At 42.3% G+C, this 14070-nt stretch overlaps 2 protein-coding genes and 4 non-coding genes across 7 annotated transcripts in view; all 6 read left to right on the top strand.

Moving 5' to 3' along the window:
- Window positions 1-3939, top strand: part of mfhas1 (multifunctional ROCO family signaling regulator 1) — a 31463-nt gene extending 27524 nt beyond the window's left edge. The window contains exon 2 of the mRNA XM_012814518.2: window positions 1645-3939. Coding sequence (XP_012669972.2) covers window positions 1645-1775 — 131 coding nt within the window. The 3' untranslated portion in view covers window positions 1776-3939. The remainder of the gene's footprint in view (window positions 1-1644) is intronic.
- A 2639-nt stretch (window positions 3940-6578) lies between these two features.
- Window positions 6579-10929, top strand: rpl17 (ribosomal protein L17). 2 transcript variants are annotated; one of them, XM_042709304.1, is made up of 7 exons: window positions 6579-6585; window positions 7840-7889; window positions 7983-8023; window positions 8347-8481; window positions 8741-8839; window positions 10065-10256; window positions 10846-10929. In XM_042709304.1, exons 2-7 carry the CDS (start codon window positions 7850-7852, stop codon window positions 10891-10893), a joined length of 555 nt encoding a protein of 184 aa, XP_042565238.1. In that variant the 5' UTR covers window positions 6579-6585; window positions 7840-7849; the 3' UTR covers window positions 10894-10929. The 2 variants fall into 2 exon arrangements, with proteins under 2 accessions (XP_042565238.1, XP_012672094.1); XM_012816640.3 differs by lacking the exon at window positions 6579-6585 and adding an exon at window positions 7259-7308.
- Window positions 8170-8240, top strand: LOC116223025. Its single transcript, XR_004164893.1, has one exon. It is a non-coding gene; the product is annotated as a small nucleolar RNA SNORD58 (small nucleolar RNA).
- On the top strand, window positions 8593-8663 carry LOC116223027. Its single transcript, XR_004164895.1, has one exon. It is a non-coding gene; the product is annotated as a small nucleolar RNA SNORD58 (small nucleolar RNA).
- LOC116223028 lies at window positions 9910-9974 on the top strand. Its single transcript, XR_004164896.1, has one exon. It is a non-coding gene; the product is annotated as a small nucleolar RNA SNORD58 (small nucleolar RNA).
- On the top strand, window positions 10382-10452 carry LOC116223024. Its single transcript, XR_004164892.1, has one exon. It is a non-coding gene; the product is annotated as a small nucleolar RNA SNORD58 (small nucleolar RNA).
- Window positions 10930-14070: the final 3141 nt, after the last annotated feature.

The raw sequence follows: 14070 nt of genomic DNA, 5'->3' as shown, positions 1-14070 counted from the left end.
AGAGAGGGAGAGGGAGAGAAAGAAAGAGACAAAGAGAGCTGAAGTCACTAAGCAGTGTTAGCAGTAAAGGGTTCGGCTGTCACACAGAAAGGTTTTGGACTCCCTATAATCTCTTAAACTGACACATGATGTAACGCTTTGTTTCATGACTGGATGAATCTGATCCCCCTTCAAGAACACACACACACACAGCCACATACACATGTTCAGGCACATACACACACACACACACACACACACTCCTTTTGTATCTACTTTTCTATCTTTCCATCTCTGTATTTCTGTGACTGTTCCATCTTTTCCCCCCTTCAGGTTTTCTGACAATTCCATCTCTGTTGCTCATGAGGTCACACGAATCCTCCTGTACATGGTGTTATATTTGGGGGGGGGGGGGGGGGCTGCTCCTTTACTGTAGGCTGTTGAGGTCAGCATTTCTGCATGTGTGTGTGTGTGTGTGTGTGTGTGTGTGCCTGCCTGCCTGTGTGCTGTTGTCATCATTATTGAAGTGCACAGTCACCATGGGATCTGTGTTAGGGAGGCGTTCTTCCCAGGATTTACTCCCCTCCCTTGTTAAGTGACATGGCATTGTTAATTGAACTGAATGGCCTGGTGCTACTCCCTTGTGGTAAGAGTGCTGTGATTCAGATGCTGTCTTTGGCTTCCATCCAGCATTGTTGAGTGTCAACAACACAAAAGCAGCCTGGTCAAGAATGTGTGCAATATGAATAATGCATTTATGCATTTATATTTATTGCATGTACAGGATTCAGATATTTAAGTTTACATTGGACACTCCACTGTGTCAACTGGTAATTTGTAGTGAGAAGGATGCAAATAAAAGTATCCAGACCGACTTGGCGTTAGGTGTGACCACTATTTGAAGTGCAGTAGTGCTTTAGAATGATGCAGCATCATTAGGTTGATTTACTGTAACGGGTCCACTGTTTCTTAGAATATGCAGAAGGACTGTCTGTACAAAAGAAACGCTGCAGGGTTCTTTCCCCCGCTCTCTCTCTTTCCTTGGACACATGACATTCCATATGACGCGAAGAATCAGAGTCAGATTGCTGTTGGTGTATTTGTAAACAACTGTGCAGTCACCTTAATGAGATCTTAGCAGTATAGTTAGATTAGAGCCATCAAACTAAGCTCGCACTCTATAGACATCAAAGGCCTGTTTTGTGTGTTAAGAGCATAGACATAAGAACCTAGGCCTACACTTCAGAGCCGAGAGTTGGCTCTTGTCATGCATGCCATCTAGTGGACAAACGTGGTAGTGCTGATAAATGCCAACATGGGTGTGTTGATGTGCCTCCAAATGTGGATTTAATGATATATCCTTTTCCAGAAGAAATGTCTTTACGAAGGGGACAGTTTGTAATCAGACTGAAAAAGCAGTTTGTAATCAGACTGAAAAAGCAGTTTGTAATCCTTCAAAATCCACTGATGTCAGTGGACCCGGCCTCTCCACCTTTTTAAAATTGGTTTGGTCCAAAACTAAGACTGATCCTATCTGTGATTTTCATTAATCAGGAGGATAACATGTTGTTCTGATAGTGTATGATATGTATTATAATAGTGTATTATCTCTCTCTCTCTCTCTCCCTCTCTCTCTCTCTCTCCCTCTCTCTGTCTCTCTTTCAGGCGAGCTCCTGAGCCAGCCCCGCCCAGAGGGCCTGACTGAAATCATCTGCCCTAAGAACGGCTCTGAGCGGGTCAACGTGGCGCTGGTGTACCCCCCCACCCCCACCGTGGTCAGCCCCTGTCTCAAATGACTCTCTTTTCTCTCGTGGCTTACCCCCTCCGCGCCCCCTCTCAGTATCCCCAGCTCCCCTTGGCCCTCTCCAGAACACAGACCCCCACCTGCTCAGGAGAACACAGCTCGACTGCACACACACACACACACACACAGACGGGCCGACACACAAAAGTTGAATGATTCTTGCTCATTCATTTTGTCAGAGTTGGATGGTCACTTGTGCAGCACCCATGATATACATATGAAGACTTGCCATGGAAAGATTGCCATGGCTAAAAACCCCCCTGATAGGTGGGCATGGCCAAAACAGGAATGCCATGGCATAAAGAGATTCCTGTTTTGTCACGTTAATCACTCACTTGTAGTACATGTGCTGCACAGACTGCGCCTCCCCAACCAAAGCTGTGTTCATTGGCCTGCACAGTCTTTCCCTTTGTTCATTAATTTCTTTTGTTTCTTCTTTTTTGTATTTTTTCTTGGCAGGGTAATCGTCTCTGACTACCGGTCCTCAGTCTTAGAGACTGCTGAACTGAAACCAGCACCATCCTCTCGCTACTGGTGTGTGGGACGGACGATTGGTTACAGGCCCCTTTTTTCTTTGACACTCCCCCCAGGGGGCTAAAGTTATAGCCACAGTGCCTGCACCGTCACAGTTGTGTGTGTGTGTGTGTGTGTGTGTGTGTGTGTGTGTGTGTGTGTGTTGCAGCACACAGATAGGTATCTCCTGTCACACAGCATCGACATATACAGGTTTGGGCCAGAGAGGAAAGCATTATGTGAGTGACATCTGTGGGAGGAGAGCAGGGGCAGAGGCTGGTGGATACATGGATGGATGGGGGAGAGGACAGGATGTCATGTTGGAGAGAAAACAGCTTCCTTGAATGATTGAGACTGGATTGAGGGGCATATGGCTTGTGGACTATTGAAGCTTGTGACACTCACTCACTTAACTCACTCACTCACTCACTCACTCACACACACACACTGACCCTCACAAAGGCGCAAACCAAACACTGACATCAGAGAGTTTTTATTTCAAGACCCCCCATATCAAAGTGCTGGGTTAGCGGGATAGCAACCACAAATTCAGTACAACCTGTATTCATAACCTGCATTGAAATTCATGACGTTCAGCACATTATAAACATCTCCCAACATGACAACATATGGAAAATGCACCATGTGTGGTGTTCTCTGTATGTATGGACTCCTCTGAAAGATAAAGCCTGGACTGGTTGTCAGCACCTACTGTCGCCACGGAGATTAACGCACCAAACAGCTCGTCAGTAGAGACAGGAGAAGACCATCATCCTCCAGGACATGAACAGTTCTCTTGTGATTATCCTGTGATGAGTAATCCAAATTTGAGTTCAGCTCCTGTGCTGTGCTGTCAACACCTAGAATAGTGCCCAGTTGTTGTTTGTGATAGCTATGCTACGCCTTCAATGTTTCATCGCCATTTTGTACATTATGTTTGACTGCCCTCAGACTGATCAGACCACAGGCCCAACAGTATGACTGTCAGTAGTGTTCTGAAATAGGAGGCATCTCCTTACAAGCCAAGGATGTGACATTTTAGTGGATTATGGAAAGGGGTTTGGATATATCATGCCCCTGTGCAGTTATCTGATTTGTTTCTGTGAGTTGAGCACTAAAAACGGTTTTAAGCATTGTTCCAAAAAAAATGTGTATATTTGAGTGTACATACAAAAGTGTACAGAGACGTTAAAAAGGAAGATGTTGAAAGTGTGTTGAGTTGGCCAACAGGTCATTAATCAACACTCAGCTATGTCACAAATGACAAAAAAGAATCCATTTCAGTAGTTTCCATGTAGGGAATGGGGGAGGGGGGGACATACTGTAATATGTCAAATGTTGACACCTTTTGTATATAATATTTTTATTTTTGTAAGTTGACTGAAGGTTGTCACGATCCACTTTTTCAGCGTTAATCAGAATTGAGCATTGTGCATGATCCACGTGCTCGATGTCAGAATGTACAGTACAAACGGTTTTATATGTCCTCAGATGGCTGCCGTCTCTGGCCCAGACCTGGCCCAGACCTGGCCCTGATGCGCTCCAGCCATCTGCTCTCTGGGATTTGTTGCTGGTTCATCCATTTCACACTTCATGAAAAAGCACCAAATACAATAAACCAATAAAAGGTTTCGATACAAAAACTGTGTTTTGTTGTCCAAATACTTCCAGAATTATCTTGTGATTCTAAAAATGACTTTGTTAGACGCCAACATCTTTCATTTCAGGGATACAACAAAAAAAAACAAAGACTGAATATAGGAATTGGTCATTTAGAGCTCAATTTAAAATCTTTGCAAAAGCAGGTTTTGTAGCACTGTGATATGCTAGGCCTAATAATTACAAACTGGCTTCACCCTGATAGCCCACATGTCAACAGCTCAGATTTGATGACAATATTAAACTGTTCTAGATATGGTTGCAGAATGTATTCATTTTTACTGATTTATTATAAATGTATTATTTTCTAAATGTATGTAAGAAATGGGCCCACATGTAGGCCTGTCAACTGAACTAAAATCGTGCTGAGCACTTAAAACAGATGAAAAGACACAAGGGAAACGTGTACAAAACATAATGTACTCATCCTTTGGTAAAGCAACGTACAGTGCAAGTTGTAAAATGGAGACGTGCGTGACCTCGCTAGGAATACATTGTCAATATATTAATGTATTATTCGCTTTATTTAGCATATTAGCCCTAATCTAACTTTGAACACAGATATGACCCACAGGACATACCGGCAGGATGCGCAGCAAGATCATTTCAAGATGTCATCATGTCTGCTGGTGCATTGTCGCTCACCTAAAGCCTAGTCCAACTTTAAACTTTACTCTGAAAGTGCTTGGAATTATGTTTTAATAAGGTATCGCAAAAAGTGTTTGCATTTCTATCACATGTGCATTTGAAGCATATGCTTATGTATTTTGTCCATGTAACTTTATTTTAATTCTTTATTTTTGGTTCTTATCATTTTTCTTGACATGAAAATAGCCAAAGGTGCTGACATGACATGAAGCCAAATTTAGCTACTCAGGCTACCTACCAGTGAAACCTAAAGTGAATCTTTATAACATAAAGGAGAACATCTGGTGTAGTGTGCAGCTGTCTGTACCTCACCATCTCACCACAGGGGTGCCCGAAGGTTCGGTGTTGGGACCACTTCTCTTTGCCATTTACACTGCTATGCAGATGATACCCAACTGTATCTTTCTTTCTGTGCGCATTACTAACTTCCAGGCGAATAAAAAGCATTTTATATATGTATGCGTATGAACCAAACCTGAGCATTAATCGCAGGGCTGCAGAAATTTAACAAAAGCAATGTATGAACAGCGGTTAATAGTCTGGAAATTACGGTAGCATGCTTCGTTGGCTTTTTGCCTTAAACCTTAACGTTGTCTTTACTGCCACCTTGTGGCCACACTGTATTTATTGAGCATATTATCAAAAATGATCTTGCACATTAAACCCTTGTGTCTTTCTCTTCTATTTCACTGTCAGAGATTTTTCTGCATAACACTGAGGCCCATGCAGGTTTTCTGGTAGCAGCCTTCTGGCAGTTTCCTGTAGATTCATGCCTCATACCATAGCATGCTTTCTAGTATGTTAGGCTATGAACTAAACAGGGGAAATGTTGCTTTTGCCACATTTTTTATTTTTTTTATTTATGTATTTCTTCTCAGTTTTAACCTAGCTTCCTCTCTCTCAAGAACTTCTTTAGTTCTTGACAAAAGTTTCAATGTTGCATTGTAACCTTACATGCGCTGCATGGTCAACATTCTGTAATACACTTGCATGTGTTTATCATTCTTTGGAATTCATTGGGTCAACTTTGCAAACTGATGTCTTCAAATAAAAGGGGCACATCAATTTGCTATTTTGTTATTTTCAGCTAAGTTATAGCTGGGTGAGAGAAAGATAGTTTTGCATTTGGGTCTCCATACTGCTTATCCTAACTGGAAGGTTTTAGAGTACCAACCCCATACATAACTATATGTTTTTGTCCTGCTCCGGCCCCAAGCCCTGTGAAGCATGTCGTGTGGAGGGTATATTTGAAAAGTCTCAGTACATGCTGTACAAAAAAGAAGTTTGTTTGGAGAAATGACTGCAAGAATATCTTGCTTTAGATGGTAGATACCTCTGATCATTTCTCTACCTGGCCCTTTCTGCACACATTCTGTGTGTGTGGTCCCTTCTGCACACACTCAATGCTACTGATACATGGCAGCGAAATGAGCGAAGTGAAGTTCTGTGTTCCATTAATTTCAAGGGCTGGGCCATGTGATCACTGATATGCACGCTGCAGTGAAGGCATTTCAAACCAAACTGCGCCTGTGGGAGATCTGCGTAGATGCTGCAAAAAACCTGGGCCATTTCCCGTGCTGCAGAACTATGAAAGAACAGGTCTCCTTGTTACCATTTGCTGAAAAACTCGGCATACTTAGTGCCAACTTCACACGCCGATTTGCCGACCAAAGGAGTAGGTTTGAACTGCTCAGTAATCCATTTGCCATTGACGAGGCCAGCGCATCACCCAACCTCCAAATGGAGCTGATCGAACTCCAATGTAGCGACACACTCAAGGCAAAGTATGTCTCTGTGGGCACTGCGCAGTTTCCACGTTTCATCCCAGACACAATGCCCCAGCTGCCTACCCAAGCTGCTAAAATTCTCTCTATGTTTGGCAGCACATACCGGTGTAAACAACTTTTCTCTTTGATGAAGATGAACAAAACATCACACAGGAGTCGACTTACTGATGAACACCTTCACTCAATCCTGAGAATGTCTTCAGCTCAGAGCCTGACCCCAAACATTGATGAAATTGTATCTAAAATGAGATGCCAAGTATCTGGCTCAGGCTAATGTGCATCAGAGCACACCAGAGTGCAGTAAACTGAGCTTTAATGTAGCCTAGATTTCCTTTTTGCACTTTACCCTTGCTACTGCAAGGCATGGACTGTTAATAGTTGGATGTTTGGATTTCCATTGAAGGAAATTCGTTTTTGGCTGTTGTTGTCATGAAAAATGTCATTGCAAATTAATCTGGTAAAGCGGCAGAAAGAGAGGCATAAGAAATGAATGCCACAGATGTTTATTTTATTTAAAAATCTGATCTCTGTGTTTATAACTACATTTACTTTTACAGTGTGATTTAGCAGACTAATAGGCCTACGCTTTAGGCTGCTTGTCCCAGATTCAATAGGCCTATGTTAAACTTAAGTTCTTTACATATGAAACAATATAATATAACTTTTTTCCCCCGAATAAATATTGATTATGTCCGGCCCTCTGTGTATTTGAGTTTGACACCCCTGCTCTAGATGCTAAAAAGGACATACTTGCAAAGCTAGCGAGATGCGGTGATGCACTGTGCATTCAAACTGATCCGAAGAAGATGAAGAAGCAACTAGCGAGATCTAGGCTGGAATGGTTCTCGCGAGACGTTGTTGACGACTTTAACTCCCAGAATGCTCTCTACTTCCTCTTCCCCTCCGCGGCCTGAGAATGTAAGTAAAGCCACACAAACTGTGGAGTTTGAATGATCGAATAATCTTATAAAAATCGTAGCCATCCAGTTGTAGAATACTATGAAAACACTAACATGGCTTGTATACATCACGTTGTTGTTGTTCAGGATATTATTTAGTCGTATAACGTGAATTTTGTGAAGATTTCTATGTGTCTTCCTATTGCATGTCGCCGTCTAAACAGAACCCCATTTTGCTAGTCTTTAAGGCCGAGTACGCTAGTTGCCTATTGCTTTATTCATCTCGTCTGATCTCATAAAACACATTGACTTCATTTCACTCTCATACGTTCACAACAACGAGTCATTATAGTTCGTCTTTGCTCTGTTTGCTACCTAGCTGGCTAACTCGTTAGCTGCGGTATGCTGCAAAGTAATGTTAGCTAACAAAAGCTAGCATTTACTAGTTAGCCTCGTCATCATGCCCTGATTGCGATTCATGTCGAGTTTTAATTGAGGTGTTTTCTTGCTACACAGACCCTCTTATTTTTCTTGTTCTTGTTTATTCTAGACCTCCGAAGATGGTCCGCTACTCGCTTGACCCCGAGAATCCAACAAAGTGTAAGTTGAATGTTCTAAGCTACATGAAGACTGGAAGACATGTCTTAACAAATGTCTTGCTTGTCTAACCTGATTGTTGTTTTCTATTTAAAGCATGCAAGTCCAGGGGTTCCAATCTCCGCGTTCACTTCAAGGTAAGCATATTGTTTATTTTTGCACACACAACTGCTTGATCTGAGATGTGCGTTATAGTATGTAGTAGTGGTCTTCAGTTTTGTGTACCGGGGCGCTTTCTTGTCCATTAGTATCATGACATGACCAATAGCTGAGATCACCCAGGTTGCAATGATGACAATCTTAGGACACCTTTGGAATTTAACATGAAAACAAAACCGTACCTATCTGAGCAACCTGGGGAAGTCGAGGGGTATTGTGTACTTTGGTGCAATGCACTACAGATTGACTGCTTCTGCGTTGTCAGGGTTTAACATGTCTCTCTGATCTTTAATTCTGCTAGAACACCCGTGAGACTGCTCAGGCCATCAAAGGCATGCACATCCGCAAGGCCACCAAGTACCTGAAGGATGTCGTCATCAAGCACCAGTGTGTCCCCTTCCGTCGCTACAATGGTGGTGTTGGCAGGTGTGCCCAGGTGAGACAATGGTCATGTTTATGTGTATCAGGACAAGACACTAAATGTTGGTTCATTTAAACCAACTAGTAGTTGCCCTTGCCACAAACCACTCTGCACATGGTGACCCTGTTGCAATGATGACAATCTTAGGACACCTTTGGAATTAATCATGAAAACAACACTGTACCTATCTGAGCAACCTGTCCCAACACCTGGTGCTGTTATTTGTGGGTTTTATCGTGAGTGTTTCTGACACATGTGCTTCTGGTTCCTTCAGGCTAAGCAGCATGGCTGGACTCAGGGTCGCTGGCCCAAGAAAAGCGCAGAGTTCCTTCTGCACATGCTGAAGAACGCTGAGAGCAACGCTGAGCTGAAGGTAGGAGTGTTCATAGGTTCTGGAAGATGCCCTTGTCTCAGGCACTTTGGTGGTCTGTTGTAGGCCTATGCTCTCCCTGCTTGTGTTGAGGAGTTAAGTTGGACATTTATAAGGCCCAGTTCATTAATAAATAAATCTACCCTTGTGAGCTTAGCACCTCAGATGATTTTCTCTGTTTTCCAATGAAGAGTGCTTCTGATATTGCTCAGTCTGTGTTGATACTGATGCGAAAAGGACACTCCTAATAATAATTCATTTAATTTATAGCGCACTTTACATTCACCTGAATCTGAGTGCCACAGTGCATAGTGAGATCTTATTCCCCGTTTCTGGCTTTTTGCACTGCTAAACTAGTGGTGGTAGCAAGTATTTGTTGAACTTAATGAAATTTGTCACTCAGTATTTTGACCTAGTGATCTCTTGTTTTAAGAGTGTTTGCTTTTAACTCAACGCAGCCGATGGAGACGCGTACTCGCGTTTCTTTTAGCTGAATGCACTTTACATATGCTGATGAGTTGGATGGAAATCCATCTACTGCTAGTAAGCAGGTGCATTTGGTTTGTTGTGATGGTATAGTTCTTCCATATACTGCTATGCAATTATACGGCAAGTTGAACAATAAGGTGATCTTTGGGTGCTTTCAGAGTAAACCCTGATTGACTTGACAGTTGTGATGCGTTAAAGCTAGATCTTTCACAAATGGATTGCATGTGATTACACATGGTGGGCACTACCTTTATGGGTAATATTTTGTCTAGGCTGCTATGCTCACCGCTTCCCCCTCTAGTTCCAACAGTAGACAGACTGGAAAAATGTAAGCATGCACCACCATGTTTTAATAGCATGTGTGATATATAATGATTATGTGTAACATAATGATTGAAATCGCAGCAACCTATTGCTTAGGTTCTCAAGCTATTGATTCCAGATGAGCATGCTCTCCTAGTTCTCTTTTAAACAAGTTTTTATTAGGGGACTTTGTTCGTCCCTGCAATATTCTGTGGCTTGGGATTGTTGGTGTAGGTTTCATTTTTGGGTACTTGCTGTCACTGTGTGAGACAACAACTTGATTGCAATGATGACAACTTAGGACACCTTTGGATAACTCATGAAAAGACTTCACTGACTGAGCAATCAAGTTCCCTTTCATTGTGTTACTTCAGTGAGACACCAATCCCATAAACTCGCATCAGCAGCTCTTTTTGACACACTGTACTCTCCGTAGGGTCTGGATGTGGACTCCCTGGTGATCGAGCACATACAAGTGAACAAGGCCCCTAAGATGCGCAGGCGTACGTACCGTGCCCACGGCCGCATCAACCCCTACATGAGCTCCCCCTGCCACATCGAGATGATCCTCACAGAGAAGGAGCAGATCGTGCCCAAACCTGAGGAGGAGGTCACCCAGAAGAAAAAGGTAAACATGCCTTCAGGATTGAAGTGTTTATACTTCACCGTGGTAACATGGTACTGTGATTTAGAGATGAGCTGATCCTTATTGTAGATTTGCTGATGGTAACCACACTGCACATGGTGACACTGTTGCAATGATGACAATCTTAGGACACCTTTGGAATTAATCATGAAAACAAAACTGTACCTATCTGAGCAACCTGTCCCAACACCTGGTGCTGTTATTTGTGGTAATCCTTCCTGGTTACTATATGTGGGTGGGTGTGTCCCCTGCCCCACCCTACACGGGCACATTTCACTGCCTTTGGGTCTTGAGTTACTCGTCGTAGGTAAGAGACTAGATTCTTACTGGACTGGATTCAGACCAGAGAATGTTAAGCTTGTTTAACAACACTTGATTTGTGCCCATTAACATGTGTCCACTCAGTTCTTACTAAAACTATGGAAGGAATTCCCCCTACCCTCAATGTATGTCTGTTGTTGAATTTAGACCATCAAATGTTGGGTTTCTAATGACACTTGATTTGAAATTTCGGTGGCAAGGAAACCTGTAGAATTGCCCTTAATTTGCTCTTTGATTCTTTTTTTTTTAGGTATCTCAGAAGAAGCTGAAGAAGCAGAAACTGATGGCTCGGGAGTAAATGTATATAAAATAAACCATTCGTACCCAAGCGAAATGTTTGTGCTGCTATCCTCCTTCCATTCAGTCCTGTAGATGACGGATTATAAATTGACATGGTTTTGGGTGGCATGGTGTTTAGTGTGTCGGTGCCTAGTCATGAGTTTAAAAGAAAAAAGTACTTGCAACAGTGAAATGGTACTCGACATCCTATGAGAAGGATGGCATTTTTTTATGTAGGCCTAACCATTGCATATTTAAACTAGACAGAGTAGTTTTATGTTGCGAATTACCTGCAATGGCATGAAAAGCCTCTTTGATATTAAGATGCTCAAATGACCAGGGAACGCAGTCAATGCATCCAGCAGTTCAGAGTGAATTCAAGTAGTCTACCACCCTGCGAACTGCACGCCATGCATTAGCCCATTCTTGCTAACATGTTCAGCATTACCGATGGAACAGTCTCCGCTCACAAAAAAAGGCTATGTTCAACAGTGACTGCATCACTCAAGCGAGGGGTGTAGAAGACATCTGGGCCTAGCCGCCGCCGAAAAGGTTACATTTTTCAGAGAACATCGGAATAGACTGAAGGATTTTGACGGTCGGTCTTTAAAACATCCTCTACCGGCCGAGTGAACCTCAATCCGTGCGCCAATGTCTGAAGATTATGGGCAATGTCTATGTAGGATAACATCGAGTTCTAAACGAACATGACTGCTGTAGACAGATTAATAAATGCATCGTTAATGGGCATGACTGCAAACCGTCAATGTTTCTACCTTTCTGGTTAATCCAGAAAATGACACTCCTTGAAATTACCTCTTTTACTAGAATAACCCTCGGGATTTGACACACTAGGTCATAAACTCAGTCAAAACAGATGAGCTGTTTTAAACCATGTTGTGATTTTAGCATAGCAAATGTGTGACCATAATCCTAAATAGTGGTTCTCAAATGTTTTCTGTCATTCCCCACTTTGAACAAGAGGGGCTTTTCAAGCCCCACCTGTCACTCATCGCTCAAATACAATGGTCAAATGTATTGAAATGACGATAAACTCAATCTTAATAACGAATAACATCAGTTCAAAAATACAGAAAATCTATAACAAATAATCAGTTCAGAAATAAAAAAAATAAAAGTGCCAATGGTGTCAATAGCCTACTTGCCTCAAACGGACTGAGTTCCAAAAATAAAGAAAACGAGCCTACTATGCAAATGTGTTATCAAGGGTAGGCCAAGTTTAAAATCTCCCTTGTTTGGGTAAAAGCGTCTACTAAATGACAATGAAATGTAAAATTGTCAAATTTATTGAAATTTTTCTTTTTGGTGGATCAGCTGTCTTTTTCACCACTGGTACTGAATCGCCAACCTTTGCATTTCGTGACACAAATGTATCCATAACGTCAATATTAGCCTATCGCCCACTACACTTTCATGCTCCTTTTTTTTTTCACTGTCCCGCTGCAATTAATACGCCGACGTCAATCAACATTTTCGCACTATGGTTCCAGGTCACATTTTTATCCCGGTCCCCCATCTAATGTTAATACAGTGTTGTATAATGGTGCGGCTCGTATAATGTATAATGTAGCAATGTATGTATTATGGGCCACATCTTGCCAGGGACCAAGATGATACTCTCAGCCAGCTCAGCTTCACTTCGGTATTTGGGGTTATGGCAGCGTTTCTCAAAGTGTGGGACACACCCCACTGGTGGGGCGCTGAGACGTGACAGGTGGGACGGGAATGTCTTCCTTTATAGATGTAACGGGTCCTTCTGCGTTGTGTTCTATTTGTCTGCTTTGCTGAACAAGAAACGGCCACGAACTGATGGTTTGCGTATTTATTCCTGTACAGAACAATACACACGAGACAGTTAACATGCAGTCTTCTTATTCGCTGGATACTAGCCTACTGTCTTCAGCTCAGCAACCGCAGACTCAATCATTTTACCACAATGAACCTTATGTGAAAGCACATAAAATCTAACATTACAACTTTACACATTCGAACAACAATACAGGAAACAATACATGACAATTAACATACACTGAATTCAACATACCTGTACAGAACAATACACACGAGACAGTTAACATGCAGTCTTCTTATTCGCTGGATACTAGCCTACTAGCAAAGGAAAACATATGCTAAAGACCTCATGACTTCATACAAAACTAAATATATGTATTCAATATCACAATATCAGAATGACAAATTGCATGCTAACTATTTTCTAGTATTAACCCCTTTATGACAACATTATATCTAATATATGTGTGTTTACTACTTATAAATATATGTTTAATTTGCTAGACATGGGAAGAAGCATACCTGTCTTCAGCTCAGCAACCGCAGACTGAAGACTAAACGGGGTTTCCAACGTACTAAACTAATTCTCTTAAAGGGGCAGTACAGATTAGTACTCAGTGTGTTCAATCATCAACATTTAATATATACAAGACAGAAAATAAAAGGCATAATCAAATCAGAATCTGGTTACATTTCATTAAATAAATGCAACCAAAATAATACATTTTTAACTTCGTTACATAGACAATAACAATCATACACCCCCATCGCACTAAAACAACCAGACCAGACTCATTGTATTAATTAGCCATTAAGTATTGTATTGTATTCATTAGCCTGTTGTAAACCTTTCCTGCTAGTCGTAGTCGGTGATTACAGGGGAGACTTTTGTTTACTGCTCCAGGGCCATCTCCCTTTCCCGGCGGTAGATGAGCAAATAAATGGCCACTTGATTTGGCCCACGAATTTATTCTCCACACTGGTTGCACAGAGTTCAATGTTGCAGCAACATAACTTTGCTCCGGTCGCTACATCTGATCTATCCGTGTGCATCACCGTTCTCTGTCTCTTGCTGGCTCGCTCTGCCTCACCCACTAGCCTACTCTCTCACTCTCTCGCTCTACCACACCCACGTAGGCTAGTGGCGTAACGTCACAGGCGAATTTTTGTAGTGTCCTCCCAGTTTTTGTAACAACAAACAAGGCTGACTTCAGTCAGTTCTTTTATTGCCACAAGCGGCACACTGCAACACACACGTGTATTTTATGGAGGCGACACAGGACACACACACACACACACACACACACACACACGCACGCACGCACACGCAGGCAGGCCTGAGGTCGCTGTGAAATGTACGCTCTGCATTTGACCCATCCCGGAC

The sequence above is a fragment of the Clupea harengus genome, chromosome 12, assembly GCF_900700415.2.
Source record: "Clupea harengus chromosome 12, Ch_v2.0.2, whole genome shotgun sequence".
Classification (NCBI taxonomy): domain Eukaryota; kingdom Metazoa; phylum Chordata; class Actinopteri; order Clupeiformes; family Clupeidae; genus Clupea; species Clupea harengus.
Note: the sequence above shows the minus strand (reverse complement) of the source record. Positions and strands in the feature narration are given on the sequence as shown.